The sequence below is a fragment of the Gymnoscopelus braueri genome, assembly GCF_963280865.1.
Source record: "Gymnoscopelus braueri genome assembly, chromosome: 11".
In the NCBI taxonomy this organism is placed as follows: domain Eukaryota; kingdom Metazoa; phylum Chordata; class Actinopteri; order Myctophiformes; family Myctophidae; genus Gymnoscopelus; species Gymnoscopelus braueri.
In genome coordinates, this window is record NC_137613.1 from 46,575,788 (window position 1) to 46,598,287 (window position 22,500).

A 22,500-nucleotide genomic window follows, 5' to 3' on the forward strand; every position below is an offset into this window, starting at 1 on the left:
GAACAAAGCATGTAGCCTGCATTATATACACAAATAAAAGGCAATAAAGGAAGGTGTATAAATAGGCCTGTGTTACATTGCAACGAAAACAATGGTTAGCTTTGAATACACCTTTGAAACAAATGGCAGCATTTGCACTCCCTTGGTATAAGCCACTGGGACAAATGGCAACAAATTTACAACAGATATACAAAAGTTTGAATCATTTTTCAAACTTTTTGTAACACAAATATTCTGGGGGTCCTTGGCACAACACATTTTCAGATGGGGTTCCGCGGCCAAATACATATAATTTCGGGGGGTCCTTGGCAAGAAAAAGTTTGAAAACTTGTGAAATGGGGCATTCTGCTTAATGAGCACTTTCTACTTTTGGTACTTTAAGTACATTTTGATACCAATACTTCTGTACTTTTACTTAAGTAAACTTTACTTAAGTACATTTTTAATTCCGGACTTTTACAGCAGACATTGCAGTATCGATACTTTTACTTAAGTAAAACATTTGAGTACTTTTTCCACCACTGGAATCGGCCTCAGATCTTAATCTCTCTCTCTCTCTCCCTCTCTCTCCCCCTCTCTAAAGTGAAGGCTGACATAGCGCTGTTGGTTGACAGCCTGTGAACAGCAGCCCTGACTCTCTCTACAGGGAGCTGTGTGTTTTACAAGCCTGACCCCACAATGCAGTGTGGGTCACGTGTGCGCGTTGTGTGTGTGTGTGTGTGTGTGTGTGTGTGTGTGTGTGTGTGTGTGTGTGTGTGTGTGTGTGTGTGTGTGTGTGTGTGTGTGTGTGTGTGTGTGTGTGTGTGTGTGTCCACTGTGAAAACCCAAATCCTGGAAAGTCCCGCTCTTAAATAGGCGTGTGAGCGAGGCGAACACAGCAGGACGGCTGGACGGCTGTGTTGGAGTTACTGGAGCTATTCCTGGATGTCTGAGAGCTTCACAACTTAGGGAAGAAAAAAAAAAGGCTACAATAATTCTGAAAGTGTTTTTCTGTGTGTCTCTGGTGAACTGGATGTGAGGGGCTGATAAGGACAAGGGGGGAGAGATCAGAAGATGAAAAGAAAATGCTAGTAGGCTTAGTACCTCCAATTTTCACATATGTTTCATACGTTTTGAAATATTTAACTTGCATTTTAGAATGGAAGTCAATGGGGCTCAATCATATATAGATTTTTGCAAAAATCCCAAGGCACACCTTGATTTTGTTTTACGTCACACCATGTGCTTTGACACACCAATTGAGAATAGATACACTTATAAAACTAGAAAAAGTGCTCCTCGGAGCACAGGTCTCCGCCAGGTCAGGTAGGTTATTGTGGGGCAGCAATGTTCGGAATTAGCCAATCAGGATGGAATATGAAAAATTGGATGGAACCATCTTGATCACTTGACTATATGTGTACCGATTTGCATGATGTTTGAATTTGTAGGAGTAATATAAAAAAGAAAAGTGTTGCAAAATTGGCCTCATGGTGGCGCTATAATAGGGCAATGTTAAAAGGGTGGCATTTGTTCTTCAATGTAGTGCGAATGTGCGTGCAAAGTGTCGCAATCGGACGCTGCATTCATGATTTGTGGCATTTTGTTCAAAACGGGCCACTCCTGCAAACTTTAGATGTCAATGTTAGCCAATCAGGATGGAATATGAACATTTTAAAAGATCCATCGTGATCACATCATCGTGATCACATGACTATAGAGATCAAGTGTACCGATGTGCGTGAAATTTGGATAAATTCTGAAGGCTTAATATCAAAGAATGTGTTTTACATAAGTCGGCCTCCTGGTGGCGCTATGAAAGGCAAATGTGAAAAATGCAGGTCAGTTGTTTTTCCTTGGCCTCTAGGGAGTGTGCGTGCAAAGTTTCATGCAGATCGGTGCAGTTATAGGTAAAAACATAAAACGTCCATTTATAGCGCCACCATGAGGCTGATTTGAACATTTTCAAGTGGCATTTCTTCCTCGGCCAAGTGGGAATGTGCGTGTGAAATCTCACGGAAATCGCAAGCTGCGTTCATGATTTGAGGCATTTTGTTGAAAACGGAGCAATCCTGCAAACTTTGGAAGCCAACCTTAGCCAATCAGGATGAAATATGGAAAATTGGACAGATCCGTGTTGATCACATGACTATAGAGATACTGTGTACTGATTTGCGTGATGTTTGGATAAAATCTGTAGGAGTACTGTCAAGAAGTGTGTTTTGCAAAAAGCGGCCTCCTGGTGGCGCTATAAAAGGCTAATTTGAAAAATTTGGGGCAGAGGTTCTGCTCTGTCATCCAGGGAGTGTGTGTGCACAGTTTCGTTGCGATCAAGCCAACGGTGCCGGAGATTAGCTGTACACAAAATGACAGAATGACGGACACACGGACACACGGACGGACACACACACACACACACACACACACACGGACGGACGGACGGACAGGGGGCAAAACATACTCTCTCGCCATGCCTTTCGGCCTGGCGGAGACAATAAGTGTATCTAAAGCAACCCTTGGGGATTTACGTTGCCAGATATGTCGTCTGATGATTTTGTCTATCGATGAAAACAAACAAACAAGCAAACAAAAAAACATAGGGAACATGGATAGTTTTTCTCTTGTGTTTGTTTGTTTTAGCGGCAAGCTTGGCGAGTCATTAGTGATGTATTGGTCTCCACTGTCACAACACAGGATTAATGGAGATTCTGTTCATTTTTTCTGTCTCTCCCAGACAGATTTCTGTAGGAATCAGGTGGTGTAGCTCTCTCAGCTCTTGGCTTCATCTCAACAACATTGTCGTCTGAATTTAGAAATATTTACACAGGCCAAGACCGTGGTTTACTGCGATCTGACGCAGGGCCGTAACAGACAAAACAACGAGTCTGACTATATTATCGTCTCTGACGGGTGGAAACCTCATGTCCAAAACTGTTACTTTTCAGGATAAAAATTCAAAATTTGCTAAAGTAGCAGATCTACAAGCTCAAAACGTGTTGCTTTGCGCTGCGTTTCGACCTTGTAGATCTGCTACTTTTGATTTGTGTGTAGTAGGGCATTCATTTATGTGTTTTAAATGTTAAAAATGTTGTTGTCTGCAAAAACAACAACAAAATACTTTTTTGTTTAAGTGAAAGTAGAAATGCCACAATGTACATCCTGAATTCAAAATGTATTCAAAAATAAAAGTACAAAGGTTTGGATATCAAACATAGCCTACTTACAGTAGCCTACCAAATGTAAAACCACACATAATGCAGAATGGTCCATTTAACAATCATATTATTGGATTGCAATTAGTAATGCATTAATGTGTTCATTACTTTATGTGCTGTTGGGTAGATTAACCAATAATAAATACTTCTTCATTTATCACTTAATGTGTATGGGTTGTGTTAACAATCTAGATCTCCAAAGTAATTCTGTCAAATAATTGTAGTGGAGTAAAACGTACCATTGTAGTGCAGTAGAGGTATAAATTGAAATACTCAAGCACAATATAGGCATATGGCCTGAAATGTTCTCTTCCTGAAGGGAACTACTGTAAACATCCCAACATATCCCTGCTGTAGAGTGTGAGTCATAACTATGCTTAATTTAGGAATATAAAATGATATATCCCAACTGTCGCTTTGCAAATAGAGGCGAAATGGTGTATACAAATATGGTCTCCTATTGTGGGCGCCGTCTGACGGCAGATCTCGCGGACGTCCTATGTTTACTGGTGCGATATCGCAGGAGTGTGTTTCTGGGACAGAGAAAGGTCTATAACAAAGTTGATTTTCTCCTGATTTGTCTCTCTGAAAAAAGTCAATCTAGTATCAGAATGTTGGGAAGATTGTGTAGCGTGTGATGATTGAGTCCAATATTTAGTTCAATGAACACCGCTCATTCACTCTCCCATTGGAATGAATAGACTCCAACCTGCTTCCGGTCTCCCAAAGAGGCGGCCCACCTACGTCACACAGGAATGGGGTGTAAACGCCAGTTCGCCAGTCTTTCTTTTTTTTTGTCTTGGGTCATAATAAACACAGCATGCATAAATAGAAGGTCCACTAAGGTTGACGCCACTAGGTGGCAAGATTCGCTACGCCACAAAGACACCCATGTACCTGTCAAAATACTTCACAAACGCCAATGACGTCCACAATCACAACACCAGAAGGAGCTCCACTAATCACGTTCAACCCAGATTTGGCTCAAACAAGGGGCTAAATTCGTTCTCCTGCTATGCCACAAAAATGTGGAACACCCTACCAACAGTCTTAAAGACGTGTAAATCCCTACTCTCCTTCTAACTGTTTATATGATGTTTTATTGTATATTTGTCTGCCATTAAATGTTTCGATGAATTGAGTACAAAGGACCCCAATGGAAACAAGCCATAGGCTTTCTTGGGTTTAAAATCCTCTTAGCAGACCTCGTATTGAACTGCACTTTGCTGTGCTTTTTTTTGCAAACTGCTAATAAAGTATTCAATCAATCAATCAAACGTTTCCACCTGCCAGTGAGGAGCCCCCACCGGGAGAATGCCTCCATCCATCCTATTCCTACTACTATCCTACTTGTTTGTTTGAAGGCTGGAGCTGGGACTTAAAGCCAGGATTCCAGCTCTTTGATCGAGTGTTAATTTAACTCTACAAATTGTAAAATTAGACCTGTAAGGCTCTCTCCTTCTCTCCGTCTATTATCTCTCCTAACCTCTCCTCTAGTCTCTCCACCTCCCACCTCCTCCCTCCGTGGCAGCAGCAGGTCTTAACATGGGCGGTGTTGAGTTGCAGCAGGTTAAATCCAGGGGGATTGTCAGTTTTACGCTGTGTGATTAGAGCCTAGCCCTTAACACTGAAACGTGGAGATTTAGAGCTCAATGCGTGGCTAAAGCCATCCACCTCCACACTGACAATGGTCCTCTGTGTGTGAGTGAGAAACTCTGGTATGCTGCGAGGCTTCACTGCATGTCAATCTGTAGGCTACAAAACCCTGGGTTCACACAATTTAGCAAGAATCCACAATAACTGGTTGGATGTTTAAAGATGTTTTCCTTTTTCAGAATCAACTTTATTGTCATATCACAGGTATACAGGTGTAAAGAAGTGGGTGCATTTTTGTTTTTTGTGCAAACTCCATCGTTTTTTGTTATTTTCAAAGAGGCGCTTTATCGGACATGAGGTGCAATTAAAGCTGCACCCACTCCCTGTGCAGATCAATGGGTATGCAATAACATTCACTGTAAGGAGTTTTAACAAAAATAACTGAAGTCACATACACTACAGTGACCGTAAAAATGCTAATCATCATTATATGGAACGATACAAACAGCACTGCTACTTTTACTGCAGCAAACATGACAGGATAGATAGAGGATGTGGTGCGCTGGGTGTGTTTTAACACACACAAACACACACACACACACACACACACACACACACACACACACACACACACACACACACACACACACACACACACACACACACACACACACACACACACACACACACACACACACACACACACACACACACCGTTTCCTGTGTCGAGAAAACAAGTAAACGGCTATAGACCACAACCTGATGTTCAGAGTCCTTAATTGTGACATCAAAAAACATCATACTTTACTAGTTATGATTATCAACAATACCATCATTACTATCATGAATGCAACAACATGTACTTTACTCTTGATAATCTGGTTCAAAATCTGAATCCCCTTATTTGTCAGTTCCATTATCTGGGCATTACTGTGTCTTGGGACATATCAAAGCTTGCAGTATATTATTAATTACATGGTGACAGACATAAACGTGTTTAGTTAGGGTTATAGGGTCAGATAGAGCAGGATAAATAAAATACAAAAGTATACAAATAATGCTAATTTGAATTAATACAAGTGCAGCTTGTTGGCTTTGCTGATTGCTTGCTAGCATGCATCACCCACCTCTGATCATAGATGCAGAACACAATTAACCTCAATTTGACTTTTAATTCACTTTCTCCTCTTAGATATTCCGACGTCAATGGTTAAATGTATGATGCCATTGGTTACTGTTTTAGCTCCCCTGTCTTCCCAGTCCACACCATTGATTTGCAACCTAACTTGGTGCAACTGCAAGCACTTGCAAGTACTTGCTTATCAATATCCCAAAATTGCAACGACCTGCAACCGGTCAATTCAGAACGCTGCATTTTCTTGCAATCGTTTGCAAGTTGCAACTCGTTGTGTTGGTGTACTGTAGGTCAGCTGACTCCCAGAAGTCAGTTTGTCATTTCAGCAGCTCACACATACATGATGTGGTAAGAGGCTATTGGCTATTCTGTGCCTTATATGCACATGCATACTTCCTTGAATGTGACAGTGTTGAAGTCAGACTTGAACAGACAAGATGTCTAATCTGCAGCAGTGAAGACCAATGTACAACACAGCTATTGGATGAAGTGAGTAATATAACATTTAAACACATTTATGAATATAGTACACTGTATATTAGATTGAATGTTACTTAATGCATATTATATATGTACATTATTAACATACTAAACTTGAGTTGCTTTTGTATTCTTTAAGATGGCTACATATGTTTATGATGAGCCAAAGAGTGTGAGGTACGATGGAGGAGTCGTGGAGGAGAGGCAGGAGGAGAAAGGAGAGGAGGTGGTGTCCGCCAATGAAAGAGCAGACAGTCTCGGAGACCAAGGCTCCGGCTCACAGGAGACTACACCAGTTCTAAGTACTTCACTTCACTTCACTTCACTTCACTTCACTTCACTTCACTTCAATTCAATTCAATTCAGGCATACAACCACAATGCGACATTTCTAGTTCATCATGTGATATGATAGAGAACATATTTCGACAAGAAGTTGATGATGCAATGATACAATTCTTAACTTAGTCATACTTCTCTCATTTTTATCAGTTTCCTCTCATGGAGTGAAAAAAGCAGGTATAGTGTCAAAATATGAGATCATTTCATGCGTGTGCAGTATAATATTTTAGAGCTATTTTCAGAGCTTTTCATTGAATCTGTATTTGCATGGCTCCTGCATTTTAAGAGTTGAACCTGTTAGCATATCATCATGATCATTAGATCCCTGTCATAGGTCTTACGGTAGGCCTACAGTATAAGACATGAACCATATGACAAGTAGATGGCCTTTCCTGATTGGTTTGTTAATGCTGTTACAGGAAGAAGTGTATGTGGCTTTAAGGGACTTTTTGTTTTTGGCAAGACACCCACGCACACGCACGCACGCACGCACGCACGCACGCACGCACGCACGCACGCACGCACGCACGCACGCACGCACGCACGCACGCACGCACGCACGCACGCACGCACGCACGCACGCACGCACGCACACACACACACACACACACACACACACACACACACACACACACACACACACACACACACACACACACACACACACACACACACACACACACACACACACACACACACACACACACACATGCATGCACACGTGCACGCTTGTATACTTCCTTAATGTGACTATTTTGCCAACCACAGACAGACATGGTGACATTTAGCTTAACCAGTGTATTTGTGTCTAGTAATCATGCTATTCATCATGGCAACATAGTTACTATGGAGCATGATTTCAACCATTTATGCAGTGGTAGACCCAACACAGACAGTGACAGTGATAAGACAGAGAGATGGAGAAAGAGGACAGAGCGGTGATGCAGACAACATCTATGAGAGCCTGGATGACGTCAGAAGCAGTGACGTCACTGGACCACAGGAGGACATGAGGGAGAACACAGCAGGAACACACACTCAGGGTGAGTTTGAGGGTGAGTTGTGAATCGTTGTCAAGGTGATTCTGTTTCAAAGTGGAAAAGAAGTTTATTGAACAAAAACGAGGCTTTGTCTTTTCTGCAGCAGGGAAATATGAATTAATTCAGATTTTCTTGCTGCACAGACAGAACTCAACAAGTCTATAACAAGCTTTAGTATCATTCCTGTTAGACAGAATGAGAAAAGCACTTCAGACCAATGATTCACAACGTGAACAATGAATCGCTATGTGTCGCAAACTTGAGGTATCGGCTATTTTCGCATTACACTGTCGTATGACATAACTATGACATGAATGTCAATTGAAGTCTCTCATCCACATCAACATCCACAATGTTGAACATGAGGTGTTTTACTTATTTTTTGTTCAAATAAGTGTTCAATAGCTCTTTATTCTGATAGTATTCATTGCTATAGAGTGTTCATTCAGTAACAGGGATCTCCCCATCTCTCCAGCTCTTTAGTAAACAGAAATTCACCCGATCAGGAGAGAAAACCCATGCAAGATACTGTCACAATTTGCAAAACTGTCGGACCCCAGCAGAACACTAACAAATTCAAAGGGTGTCTAATGGTGTTGATTTAAACAAAGGAGGAACAGGGGAGGTACTGTAGGTGGTGTCGGTTGGGAGTGGACGCGGTGAGCAGGCCGAGGCTGGTGGCAGGCAGGCAATGGGGTATGTGAGTGAGTATATAATCACTGAGGCACAGGAGAACAGAATGAGTCAAAATCCAGAGGAGCAAAAAACATAGGTTTCAAAAACACTAACTGTAGTGTATACTAAGAGTATATTCACTAGTAGTCACAAAGCTTTACCACACACAGGAGGTTGTGAAACGACTAGCCCCTTTCGGGACCCTGTTTACCTTTTTTGTATTTGGGAAGGCGGTATACCAGGGTCCCTTGTTGGTTAGAACAGAGTGTGAGAAAGGAGCTTAAGGTTTACTAAATTATTAAAAATGTTAAACGGCATCGCCGATCCCCGCTTTTTGATGCCGCTTTCTCGCGTGTTAGTATTGCTCTTGTTGGTACCTTTGAGAAATCTCTGCAACTTCTAAGCGACGAGCTGTACGCCCGAGACCAGACAGTGGTAGCCGCCGGTACGAGAGAGCGTGTTCTAACCAACAAGGGACCCTGGTATACCGCCTTCCCAAATACAAAAAAGGGTCCCGAAAGGGGCTATGAAACGACCTGACGTTAAGTGGAGTGAAGACCAGGGTTTAAATACTGTGGAGGTTGATGAGCTGATGGCAGGCAGGTGAGGGAGATGAGGGGACTGGAAACAAGTGTGCCAAGCTGGAAGCTGGAGTCATGCTTACACCCACACACACACACACACACACACACACACACACACACACACACACGCCCACTCACAAAGACACAGACACAAAGACAGACAAACACAAGGACACTGAGGGCGGTTTCTCACTGGATCCGTTTGAATCGAAGCGTTCCCGAGTACGCTTGGCTGGCCAGCATTCACACTGCCCAAGATCCAATCGCACCAAAGAACACTTGCATGTATACCCCCGATCCTATAGGTGGCGGCATGCACATAGTGTTTCTTCTGTGGACACAGACGTCATCAACTATGCGACAATGTTTGTGGTCGTCACGCAGAAATATAGGGTTGCGGCTGGAGAGCTATGCTGGGGAGGGGAGGCGATCTATGTAAGTGCACGGTCTTTGGGGAGCCTCGCCCCGAAGCGGGGAGAACGCACTGAGCGCTCAACACAGTGAGCGCACAGAAGTCAAGCCACAGACTTCTGTGTTGTTGACGGACAACAGATGTACGCTTATGAGAAACAACACAAATAAAACCTGGTGAAACACTTGTGTGCATTAGCGCAAGATGAGGATACAGGAAACATTCAGTCTAAATGTCCAATTTGCTAACCTTCACAACTACTAATACTTTTGTATTTGAAACTTTAAATTTCTCTAAATATTATAAACTTTCACGACAGCTTAAGTACAAAAATATATCATTTATGAAAAGGCAACTATAGTAGCCTATACAGTGAAGTCCGACTGAATGACTGAAACCTTGTATTGTGAATTGTACTTCCATGTACTGTTTCTCATGTCTCATGTCTAAATAAAGTACATCAATCCAACGTCTTTTCTTTTTTGACTCTCTTGGTGTGGGGATTATCTGGCACATGTATGTATCTGTTATGAAAGAGAAATTGCATCATGAGTGAAACGGCTATAGTCCTTGGGAAACTATAAACCTACGTAGGCCTACATCTAAATGAGTTACCATATTTACTTACAAATTTCAAATTACAAAGCCTTATAAGCTATATATTTCTGGGATGCATAGTAGCTGAAACTCCACAAGATACCCACAAGATATACTATATGCGCTGCTCGCGCACCTGAAATGCGCGATGGAGACCCGCCAATGTTTCATGACTGATAGACATGAAAGAAGGCCCTTCACAGCTAATAGAGAATTTTAAATTTTAAGAATCGGTTCAGAATTGAATGAGTAAAATTGTTAGAAAGGCTCCCATAATATAAGTTGATTATTATTTCAATTGTTATGTTCCACCTTAAGAGTAATATGCACCAGCCCACGTTAAGTGCGCAATGCATTCTGGGGCGTTTTCATTCATTCAGTAGCACCGGCTAGAAGAGCAGTGTTTTTGTTGGCTGTTTTTGTCGAGTTTATATACCGTCACCTATTCCAAATAGCGGGCCACTTCCGTCTAATGGTACGCTTGCTTTCACATTGCAGCGTACCGTACCCGAAAACGCACGATCCGGATCCGAAACTGCCTCCGGAGGTGGTTTCGGGAACGGAACGGTTACCCGTTTCGCGGGTCGATTCGCTACATTCACACTAGCCAAGCGGTCTGGAGTGCGCACCCGGGACCTGAGTGTGAAACGGCTCTGACAGAGACTGTGACAGATACAGGATAAAAGTGGAACAGAAGAATGTAATGACACAAAGAAGCACATCAAATTGGAACTGGAACACTATCAAAGTGAAGCTGATAAATGGTGTTATGGCCTGGCTCCAAGGCCACAACAAAAAAGGGGAAACGACACGGAGGTATGCCAAAAATAAGTGCTTTTTATTAATAAATGATTTTAAATTATCAAAAGATAAAGCAACTGGATTCAACTGAACATAATTAACTTATTTCAACTGAGCATAATCAAAGCAACATAAGCAGACAGTGCTCTTCGGTGTGACCGCTCCAGCGGCCTCAGGAGGACTGAAGAGAAAGAATATCATTAGAGCAGGTATTTTATAGTGTCTGAGGAGACAATGGCCAGGTGTCTCCCCTTCCAATCATCTCCAACTCCACCCTCCAAGTCAGCACTGCAATGGAAATGTACTGACACACACCCACACATACTCCTATAGCAAAGGCCCAGGGGGCGGTCACAATGGGTACTCTCTCTTGATTGACCTGAAATTGACATCCCACCTTAAATGTATTCTCTCTTTATTAAAAAGAGATAGGGAGACCCCTTTTACTGAAGAAACACTCTGTAGCAATGATTACTATCAGAATATAGACTAGAGCTTTAACCCTTTTTTTCTTTTCTTTTGTTAATACAAAAATATTACTTACCCTTTCAATACACAGGTCCTGGGCACGAAAATGACAACTTACTGTACGTCTCTCTTAGTTACCTGCACACGTGCTGTAGTAGCTGTATTTTGTGTTTCAGGACCGCGCTCTGAGACAGTGATAAGGACTTTCAAAGTTGTTGCTGTGTGTCTGGGGATGCTGTGTCTTATGCTGCTGGCTGTGATCATAGGCCAAGCCGTGCACAGTGAGTATACATGTCACTAAACTACCACCTCAATCATTTTCAAGAATATTGTTGCCTGACATTTTCTAGCTGTAGCAACTACAAAGGTCAACCACCACAACATTAACCCAAACCTTGATGTTTGATTGATTGATTGAATATTTTATTAGACAGAAATGTAAAAACAGCAGAGTACAGTCAAACACTTTGTCTAAAAGGATGACACCAAAAAAGTCCTTGCGGCCTTGTTTCCATTGGAGTCCTATGGTACTCAATTCATCAACATATAAAATAGCACCAAAACATTCAATATCATCACAATATAAAAACACTATATGTACAGAGTACAAATGTGTAAAATGTGACTGCTTTTGTTCATCTAATTTGTATTGTTTCAACGGTTCATCATTTTGTTCTTTTGCAGATAATTCAGCCAATAACCAATTCCAGAACAACTACAACAACTTAATTGAGGAGAGAAATCAGTTACAAAGTGAAGTAAACCAGCTTAAGAAAGATGTAGCAGGTGACAGTGGTTATAGAACTTTTTGAAGGAATTAGTGTATTATAATTTGTATTTTATTATTGTAAGGGATGTAGTGGTAAAATCCTGAATAAACCCTCATTTCTGTTTTATCACTACTGTAATAGAACCTTAATACATATTCTTACTCAGGTTTTGTATTTGACAACTATTACTATTATTATAACTACATGTTAGAATTGATTATCAGTGCTTTGAAAATCCATTCATGAAACGCCTGTTTGATTTTTAGACAAGCCGTGTCCCAGCAAATGGAAGATATTTGGAAATAGATCTTACTACAGATCTACTGAAAAGAAAACTTGGGATAAAAGTAGAGAAGCATGTCAGAAGACAGGAGGAGATCTGTTGATCATTAACAGTAAAGAAGAAGAGGTTAGTGTGCGGGCTTGTGTGCATGTACTTATCTATGTGATGTAATTCTGTGATAATAGTGAAAACCTGAATGGATTGCCTTAGATAATTAATTATGGTTCAATCGTTGACAAATGATCAGGCATTCATCAGAGGATTGACCTGTGGGCTTGCATCATCATGGATTGGTCTGAAAAGGACTAATGGACAATGGGCGTTGGTGGATGAAACAGCACTGACAACACAGTGAGACATTTTAGAAGTTTTTCTATTGTAATTCTATCAAAGTCACTGTATGTGAATCACTGTGGGGATGTAGTTGAAAATACATTATGTTGTTTACTCTGCAGGAACTGGGCCAAGGGATGGCCTAATAAACATGGAGCCAACAACTGTGCAGAATACAGGCACAACGATGGAGAATGGAAAAATGTGTCATGTGAAAAGAACAACACCTGGATATGTGAGAAGTGATGTTTCTCTTAACTTCTTTGATGAAACTGCAGCTTAGCGTTCTGCTTTGTGAATCTAAACAGTAGTAATTTGCAACTGACTAAAACATTTTATTTTGCACCTCTTTGTGGCTTAGCATGGTTATTTAATTTGCTTTTAACTTCACAGTTAATGTTTCCACCATCAATTTAGAAGTGAAGAACACATACCCAGATTTCACACATTTTATTGAAGGGATAGCCCCCCTTGAGATGCAGCATTTTTATGAACTTGTAAAACTGGACGCATTTAATAAAACTTTACTTGACAATAGCATTATTCCAGTCCACTTGAGCCCTACAGGAGTATACAGTACATAATCAACTTAGGCGTAGGATAAAAAGCATCACATTGTGACACGTACAACTTGTAGATCTGCTATTTTCGGTATTTCTGAAAATGTAATAAAAAATTATATATTTGTATTTTCTTTAATGTTCGCCTATAACATGCCCAACACAGTGACGCCATGGTCAAAGTTAACAGACCGATGGAAAATCTTAAGTACCGGATAATAAACTGTATAAATATTCAAAGGATGTTGGATGTATTCTTATGGGCTTGGGTTCAGAATAAAACATGTACAGTACTCTCAAAGGACTTTTCTTGTCAATTGCCACAATCCTGTAGTACTACCAGACGTTCTTGGTCTAGTGATTTTCTTGCCCTGAATTTGGTTTTGCACTTACTCCCATGCTATGTTCTGTCCCCAACAAGCAATGGTTGTTTGGGGTTACAGTAGGTTCTATATATCATGTTTGGGCCACGGTTCTGTTTAGGTTAGATGATTGATTGATTGAATACTTTATTAACAGTTTGCAAAGGCAAGCACGAGGAAGTACAGTTCAATACAAGGTAAGAGGATTTTAAACCCAAGAAAGCACTGTGGCTTGTTTCCATTGGGGTCCTTTGTACTCAATTCATCAAAACATAAAAGTAACAAAAATAAAACTATGTACAGTAAACAGTTTGGGGGAGGGGGGGAGTTGGTAGGAACCCGACATAGCATAGCTTTATGACTGCTGAGCTGTGCGCTGTATGCAGAGCTTAGCCTACTGTATTTTCAGAAAAGATTCAGTGTTTTGTGTAGCCAACATTTACAATGTACACTAAGTCGATAAAAGTAATGTGACACTCTTCTTCATCAGAATCAAAATTTGTACAGTGAAACTTTAACACATGACAGAAGGTTGAAAAATAAGGAACCAATACTGCAGTATAAAAATACTCTGTTACAAGTAAAAAAAATAAAATTTACTTGCGTAAAAGTACTAAAGTATTGGCATCAAAATGTACTTAAAGTACCAAAAGTAAAAGTACTAAAATGTTTGAAAATAGCAGATCTACAAGCTCACAACGCGTCGCGATGCGACGTGTTGTGAGCTTGTAGATCTGCTATTTTCAAATAGCCTATGTATAAAATAGGGCTAAAGTGATTAATGTATGTTTTATAATATAATAATTTCTATCTGAAAAGTAACTCAAGTTTTCAAATAATTGTAGTGGAGTAAAAGTACAATATTTGAGATGTAGTAAAAGTACTGAAAATGGGAAATACTTGAGTAAAGTAAAAAATCCTCAAAATTGTACTTAAGTACAGTACTTGAGTAAATGTACTTAGTTACTTTACACCACTGCCCGGTATGCCCTGGGATAGGGCCATGGTTCTGTTTAGGTTCTCAATGGTTAATGTTAGGGTTAGGGCCATGGTTTGGGGTTATAGGTTCTGCCAATCCTACTGAATGAGTGTGGGAGGATGCTACAGTACCTGAGATGTCTTGGGCCTTCAATAATGGTGATTAATTCATGTGCAGCTTGCTGATTGGTTCTTAGCCTGTATCACCCACCTCTGATCATAGGTGCAGAACATCATTTTACATAATATTATAAACCATTGTTTAACCATTCATTCTTATATGTTGCCATTGGTTGCCATTTTAACTCCACTTTGTGTGGAACGTTAAGGGAGGGGGGGTGGGGGGGTAGCTCTAGGAAGATTACAAAATATATGATGTACAGCAAACCCTTGCCTGTGGAGGGCAACATTATGCTTTTCAGTGTACTCATTCATCTACATCATGATCATCATGATCATCATAACCTTCATCCTCCTCCTCCTCCTCCTCCTCCTCCTCCTCCTCCTCCTCCTCCTCCTCCTCCTCCTCGTCATCATCATCATCATCATCAACAACAAACAACAACAACAACAACACAACTATTTGATTCAATTTTGTCTCTAGAGGATTCAGTCACACTTTAGTCTGTCCCAGTGGTGGAAAAAGTACTGAAAGTATCAATACCACAATGTAGAAGTACTCTTACAAGTAAAAGGCCTGTGTTCAAAATGTTACTTGAGTAAAAGTACAAAAGTATTGGCATCAAAATGTGCTTAAAGCATACCAAAAGTAAAAGTACTAAAAAGTTTGAAAATAGCAGATCTACAAGCTCACAACACGTTGCGATGCGACACGTTGTGAGCTTGTAGATCTGCTATTTTCAAATAGCCTACATATAAAATAGGGCTAAAGTGGTTAATGTGTGTTTTATAATATAATAATTTATATCTGCAAAGTAACTAGTAACTAAAGTTTTCAAATAATTCTAGCGGAGTAAAAGTATAATATTTGCCTCTGAGATGAAGTGATGTGAAGTAAAAGTATTGGAAATGGGAAATAGTCCAGTAAAGTAAAAAATCCTCAAAAGTGTACTTAAGTACAGTACTTTAGCAAATGTACTTAGTTACTTTACACCACTGGTGTGTACCCTCCTCTACATCTTTTCATCAGGATGTGGTTTCTCTGTGACGTATACACTTACTGGCACTGGCCAGGGACCTGTTATCATCAACACATCTTCTAGTTAATATGAAAATTCTCACAGATGACCAGGATAACCTGGTTAACCGCACACATTCTGACGTAAAGAGTCTTGGGTGGGTACATGCACATACATGCCTGCCTGTGGGTTCACAACCACTTCGCACTTTGGGGTGCGACAGTGTTAAAGTCCATCAATGAAAGAGCAGACCGTCTCAGAGACCAAAGGTCCAGCTCACATGAGGCTACACCAGATCTAGGTAATCCACTTCATTTCAGTTCAATTCAATGTTATTATAGTGCTGAATCATTATGTACTTGTCTCAAGACACTTTACACACACACACACACACACACACACACACACACACACACACACACACACACTCACTCACGCACGCACGCACGCACGCACGCACGCACGCACGCACGCACGCACGCACGCACGCACACACACACACACACACACACACACACACACACACACACACACACACACACACTCACACTCACACTCACACTCACACTCACACACACACACACACACACACACATGCATGTTCCTTAATAGGCCACCATTTAAAAGTGTAATAAACAGGCTTTCAAAAGGTATAAAAGGTATTGCCAATAAACAGTGTTACAACAGAGAAATAACTTTAATTAATAATTAATAAATTGTGTTGCATTGATGATAGTAATGATGGTACTGTTGATAATGATGTTAATTAGTAGGCTAAAGTATGACGTTTTTTGATGTCCCAATTAAGGACTCTGAACATCAGGTTGTGGTCTATAGCCGTTTACTTGTTTTTTCGACACAGGAAACCGTGTGTGTGTGTGTGTGTGTGTGTGTGTGTGTGTGTGTGTGTGTGTGTGTGTGTGTGTGTGTGTCTGTGTGTGTGTGTGTGTGTGTGTGTGTGTGTGTGTGTGTGTGTGTGTGCGTGTGCGTGCGTGTGTGCGTGTGTGCGTGTGTGTGTGTATACAGTAGAGTATATAGCCTAGTCCATACCCGGCAATGTGTGCATGCAGCCAAATGATATGCAGACCTTTGGATTATGCGCTCGGTATGCATAGTTTAATTTTTAAATCCTTGAATTGCCATGTTGAAATGTGCTATACACATAGACTTATACCGTGTCTTGTTTTACAGATATTACAGCCATGTCAGACCTGTCAAAAAAGGTGAGACAGAGAAACGGAGAAACAGGACAGAGAGGTGACACTGAGGACAGTGGACAGTTTGAGGAGAGAGTGGTGGACATCTACTACAAGCTACGAGTTGTGTTGCTCATTCCACAATTGCACCATCCTTACAAGTTATACCTCGTTGTAAAGGTGACTTAATCAACGATAATAACAATATAACTATAACAATAACGATAACTGAAGGGGAGAAATAATCAGCCAACGTTTCCAAACCTTTTTTTGAGGAGTTTATATATCAGACAGCTGCATTTGCATCAGAACGCTGCTGCTTGAGTCCTTACTAATAACTAGAAAGTGGATTATATCAGTCCAGTTCTAAGATCTTTCCACTGTCTCCCTCTATGTAAAATTGATTTCAAAATACTAATGTTAGTGTATAAACCATTTAATGGTTTAGGGCAAAAATAAAGTACAGATCTTGTGCTACAACCTGAACCATGCAGACCTCTCAGGTTGTCTGGGACAGATATGCGTTCTGAAACGCAGAATCAGAACTAAAGGTTTAGAAGCAACATTAATTGTATCTGAGCCACATATCTGGAACAAATTCCCATAAAACTACAGGTTTCTCTCTCTTTCAAATTTACAAGCTGAAACATTTCTGTTTGCCACTGAAAGGTTTTATTCTTGTTTTATATTCTCTTTACCGTACCTTTCAATAACACATTTTTATTGTATTCAAATGTTTTATGTGTTTGTTTTGCATTGTCTTAATGTTTTGTGTAAAGCACTTTGAATTGCCTTGTTGTTAAAATGTGTACAAATAAACCATGCCCAATAATACATACCTTGCCTTAGGCCTACATACTATATTAATACCATGTCAGACTTGCAAAATAGGGTGAGACAGAAGGATGGAGAAAGTGGACAGAGAGGTGACACTGAGGACATTGGACAGTTAGAACAGAGGGGAGAGGAGGAGGAGACAGTGGAACACATCTACGAGAGCCTGGACGATGTCAGAAGCTGTGATGTCTCAGGACCACAGGAGGACATGAGGGAGAACACAGCAGGAAGATACACTCAGGGTGAGTTTGACAAAGTTGTGCATTTTTGTCACGGTCATTTCTTTGTCTCAAAGTGGAAAATAGTTTCTTGTTAAAAAACAAGGCAATGGGCTCGATTCGAAAGCTATTTACGCCCAAATATTTTGAACGTAAAGGAATTTACACAACTTCCCACGTTACAAGTCTGATTCATTAATCTCTTCCTGTCTGTTAATTTAGCGGGAGGTCCGTTCTTTCTCAAGTCTGCTCCGAGGCTAGCCTCGATCTCCAGGCTTTTATTGTTTAGTTTTGCTAAAAAATAAAAGCCTGGCCCAGCGCGTCGGTGTACTCGGTATGAGGAAGTGTTTCATTTCCCAACCAACCAGAGTGCAGTGGGCGTCACTCGTAATGTTGTGTTAACGGGGCGGTGGTTGACGGACAGATCGGTGAACCAATGGGATCAGGCGCAATCTCTCGCCGGCTCTATACACCCGCCCCTCTATACACGAAATCAGGAGCGTTTGGGGCAGCCTACTCCAAGGCTGACTTACATGGGACCAAAGCTTGCGTATGTCTTTAGAATGCTTTATTCTACATGCAAATTTAATTACGACCTCAAATAAAATATGTACAGTATGTGCCCAACATTTGTCAACATATATTTATATTAAAAAAAGAAAGAGCTGAATTATTAGGTCCCTCAGTGTGTTTGCCAGTGTCGGCCGACTCAGCCAAAGTTTCACGTAATGATGAAATTAGACTTAATGTTGCTGCATGGAGGCACGTCTGTCCGCAGTATTAATTTACAATACTGTACTGTATATATTGATCACATGATCGCCACACACAATAGCCTTATAAGTCTTACCATCTGATGAGGAAACAGTGGATGAAAGCTGTGTCCAGAATAGATCCATTCCCCTTTCCGAATTTCCTCTCAGTAATCAATAAAGCTCTGGTCCATAATCTATTCAATTCGATAACAGCGTGCCAATATGCCTTGCTGGATTCTAGCATCATCTTTTTACCTCGGTAAAGGTGAGCAATGTTCAGTAGAAAAGGCTTAAATAATATCCTTTCCTTGTTGTTTTATTAGCCTATTATTTAGTTGTGGGATTAAACCTTGTAAACTTCTAACACGTGACATAAGAGTTGGCTATTTACATTATTAAGGTCTAATCGTGTGAGGGACTCGCTGGCGCTGATCTACAAGTTGTCATGCGGTGCGTCGCGCTGCATTATAAGCTTGTAGATCTGCCCCTTTTGGAGAGTTGCGCCGTTTTTCGTCTGTTTCCGGTTGTCGTTTATTGTCTTAAATGGGGCGTGGAGCAATGCAAATGATCTCTCACATGAACGTGCCTCTGACATTCAGGCAAAAATGAGGAACAACTGTGATCCGCACATATAAGGGATTAACACACCCCTTTGTGAATTGCACATCGGTTTTTGCTTAGAGAAATGCACCCTCCTTTAGTCACTTTATTTACACGTTATGTACAACCAGCTTAGTGAATCGAGCCCATTGTCTTTCCTATAGGAAAAGAGTATGTGTATAGACGAATCCACAGACGCGCTGCCTGTAGCTGCCTGTAGGCGGCCATTGCTGCAGTGTCGCGGCCTACAGGCAGCGTGTCTGTGGATTCGTCTATAGCCTATCAAGTGTATATCAGTGTACAGTATATCAAGTGCCTTGGAAGCGTGTCCAACTCCAGTTTAGCTAGTTAGTCTTATTTTGTCTCTCTCAGTTACTGCACACTTAGCGGTACTTTGTGTTTCAGGACAGCACTCTAAAACAGTGAGAAGGACTCTCATAGTTGTTGCTGTGTGTGTGGGGATGATATGTCTTATGCTGCTGGGTGTGATCATAGGTCTGGCTGTGCACTGTGAGTATTCCATGTCACAAAACTACCACATCACTCATTCAGGGATTTTGTTGTTTTCTAGTTGTAGCAACTCCAAAGGTCACCACAGCATTAACCAAAACCTTGACGTGACTGCAATGTGCGATGAAGAAAGAAAGTGGTGTTAACAACTTATGGATGCACAAAAAATTATATTGAGATGCTTGACCTCATCATAAACATTATGAACAATAGCAACAACTGCGTTTAACGTTTGTGTCAAAAACAACCAGCTTGAGAAACAGACAGAAAGTGAGTGATGTATACAAACATTATTGAAGGAATATAAATGTGTGTAACATTATTAGGGGGCCATTTTTTGCTGGCCTAACTGTGAAGTCACTTGGCGTAATGGTAGAGGGTCATGCAAAATGGCCAAGAAATGAAACTCTATATTAGCAATCAATTGAAAATGCAAACTTAGCGGCTGTCGCCTCACAGCTAGAAGGTCCTGGGTTCGATTCCCGCCGGGGACGCTGTGGGCGCTAAGGGCGTGTCTTCTCCTCCGCGTCATCAGCGCCCATACCCTAGGTGGGGTTGGCGAAAGGGCCTACTCTGTGTGGAGTTTGCATGTTCTCCCCGTGTCTCCTAGGGTAGTTAATACCCTCACAAAAACATATAGTAAACCTGGTCACTATACTGCCTCCCCCTGGTCAGCCGGGGCGCCTGATGGAGGGGAAGGGAACTGGTTGGAATAACGTGTTCCTTCCACACGCTACGTCCAACCAGGGAAACTCCCCCCTGTCAGGTGATAAGAAGGTTAGTTGGCTCTCATGCATTGAAGGAGGTATTAACTACCCAAGGGGACACGCGGAGAACATGCAAACTCCACACAGAAAGGCCCCTTTCTCTAGCTCTTTATTAAACAGTTTATTTTTTGTTTGGGATACCAATTTTATCCAATCAGGAGAGAGAAGTCACACAAATTGGAAGTGGTGAGCAGACAAATGAGCAGACAAAACTGGAACACTATACAATTTAAGCTGATGAGTGAGTACTCTCTCATGATTATTGTCAGAATATATAGTGCTTTAACCTTTTAACAAAAAAAATACTTAAATGGCGTTGGAATAACAGATGTTCAGGAGGCGGCGAAACACAACTTACTCCGCCCTCTCACCAATCTACCTGGCGCTATTTATACCTTGTCAGAACTACCCACCTTATTCGCTTTCGTACATCCGTACTCAAGCTCATAACGTTTTCAGCATCCCTCCACCACCCCTTTTCACCTCCACAGGTTGTGCTTTCCACCACTCCCCTTTTCTCCTTCTATGTCCCTCCCCGTCTCTCTCCCTCCTTCTCTCTCTCCCACTTCTCAGGTTCCTGCTGGGGGGTATCGGTCCATGAGTGCCGTGCTGACTACGCCATCGGCCGTCCACGTGTACTGTGCTGACTACGCTAACGACCTCCTCCCCAAAGACTCCAGGGTCGGCGACCCTCCCCGGAACCCTCTTCCCCTCCCTCCATTACATTTTATTCATTCAATAAAACTTTAAACTTTCCATAAAGGTGTGTTTCTTCGCCTAGTGAAAAAACGTAAAAAAAAAAAAAAAAATTATACAAACCACCAACTAACTATTGGGGCAAGGGTGGTTATTCTGCTATTTTGCTTTAAAGCGGCACTATGTAACTTTTTTTTAATGAATAAAATGTAATGTTGTCCAATCTGTATGGTAGATTATGTAATTTATTCAATTGGGGTGGTTGTATTTAGTGTCCCTGCTCTTCTATTGAGACATTTAGATCGTGTCAGAGGTCATGTCTCACCTAGACACAGGATCTGACACCAATTTTGACCTGATGGTCAAGATTCAATTTATCCCCTGAGCAAGCAGGCCAAAATGTTTCAAAATGTCAGGTCAAAATGTCAGCACTTGTACAGGAAACTGGGTTCAAATCTGGGGTAGAAGAGGAAAGTTACATAGTGCAGCTTTAAGGACACAGTTTATGTTGAATTTGGAAGTGAGAAGCTAGCACAGTTCAGCATTGAACCCCCCTTGATTACCTGAGCTTGGTAATGAGCTTGGAGAGACCAAACTGATTTTACAAGTCACTGACCCAGTCAGTGCCTAATGTCTTGTTGCATTTGTTTTATACTTTACTTTTTTAAACTTTACTTTTATACTTTTCAAGACAAATAACTATATTTGGAAGTAAATATGACATCACAATGTCAATATGACATAATCAACATGACATCTGAGATCCACATGGAAGCAATGCTGTTATTAGACTTAGAAACTTTACTAGACAATAATTATTCCAGTCTATTCATTAACAGACCTATGGACAAATACTTCACATTCCAGTGTGTGTGGACTGCACATTGCTTTTACATTTTGTTTTAACCACGCACCCAACGTAGTTAAAAAGATTGTGCACTTGTATGCAGATCTTCATCTTCACAGAAAGAAAATAGGTGCACAATTGTGTAGCCTGCATTTACAATTTGTGTTGATATTTTTACATTTGTGTAATGTTTGATTTTTAAAGGTACATTAATAGAAGGGTGGGACTTGAAATAGCATCATATATGTATTATATTAATAACAATGTTCTTATAGCCTTTAACTGTAAGTTAATAGGGCCTACTGATGATAAAAAAGAATGCTTGC

At 41.0% G+C, this 22,500-nt stretch overlaps 1 protein-coding gene across 1 annotated transcript; it reads left to right on the forward strand.

The window, feature by feature from the left end:
• The first annotated feature begins 6,350 nt into the window (after nucleotides 1-6,350).
• Nucleotides 6,351-13,409, forward strand: LOC308095311 (CD209 antigen-like protein A). The gene is made up of 8 exons (XM_080442311.1): nucleotides 6,351-6,414; nucleotides 6,545-6,707; nucleotides 7,622-7,789; nucleotides 11,500-11,604; nucleotides 12,008-12,109; nucleotides 12,360-12,502; nucleotides 12,624-12,727; nucleotides 12,832-13,409. The coding sequence occupies exons 2-8, from the start codon at nucleotides 6,545-6,547 to the stop codon at nucleotides 12,953-12,955; spliced, it is 909 nt and encodes a 302-aa protein (XP_080298437.1). The 5' UTR covers nucleotides 6,351-6,414; the 3' UTR covers nucleotides 12,956-13,409.
• Nucleotides 13,410-22,500: the final 9,091 nt, after the last annotated feature.

Bases quoted from the DNA above. Each gene is read 5' to 3' on its own strand.
- LOC308095311 (XM_080442311.1), top strand. From the start codon at position 6,545: ATGGCTACATATGTTTATGATGAGCCAAAGAGTGTGAGGTACGATGGA. The intron at 6,708-7,621 runs GTACTTCACTTC...CCATTTATGCAG, and splicing joins GGAGACTACACCAGTTCTAA to TGGTAGACCCAACACAGACA. The intron at 12,110-12,359 runs GTGACAGTGGTT...TTTGATTTTTAG, and splicing joins GCTTAAGAAAGATGTAGCAG to ACAAGCCGTGTCCCAGCAAA.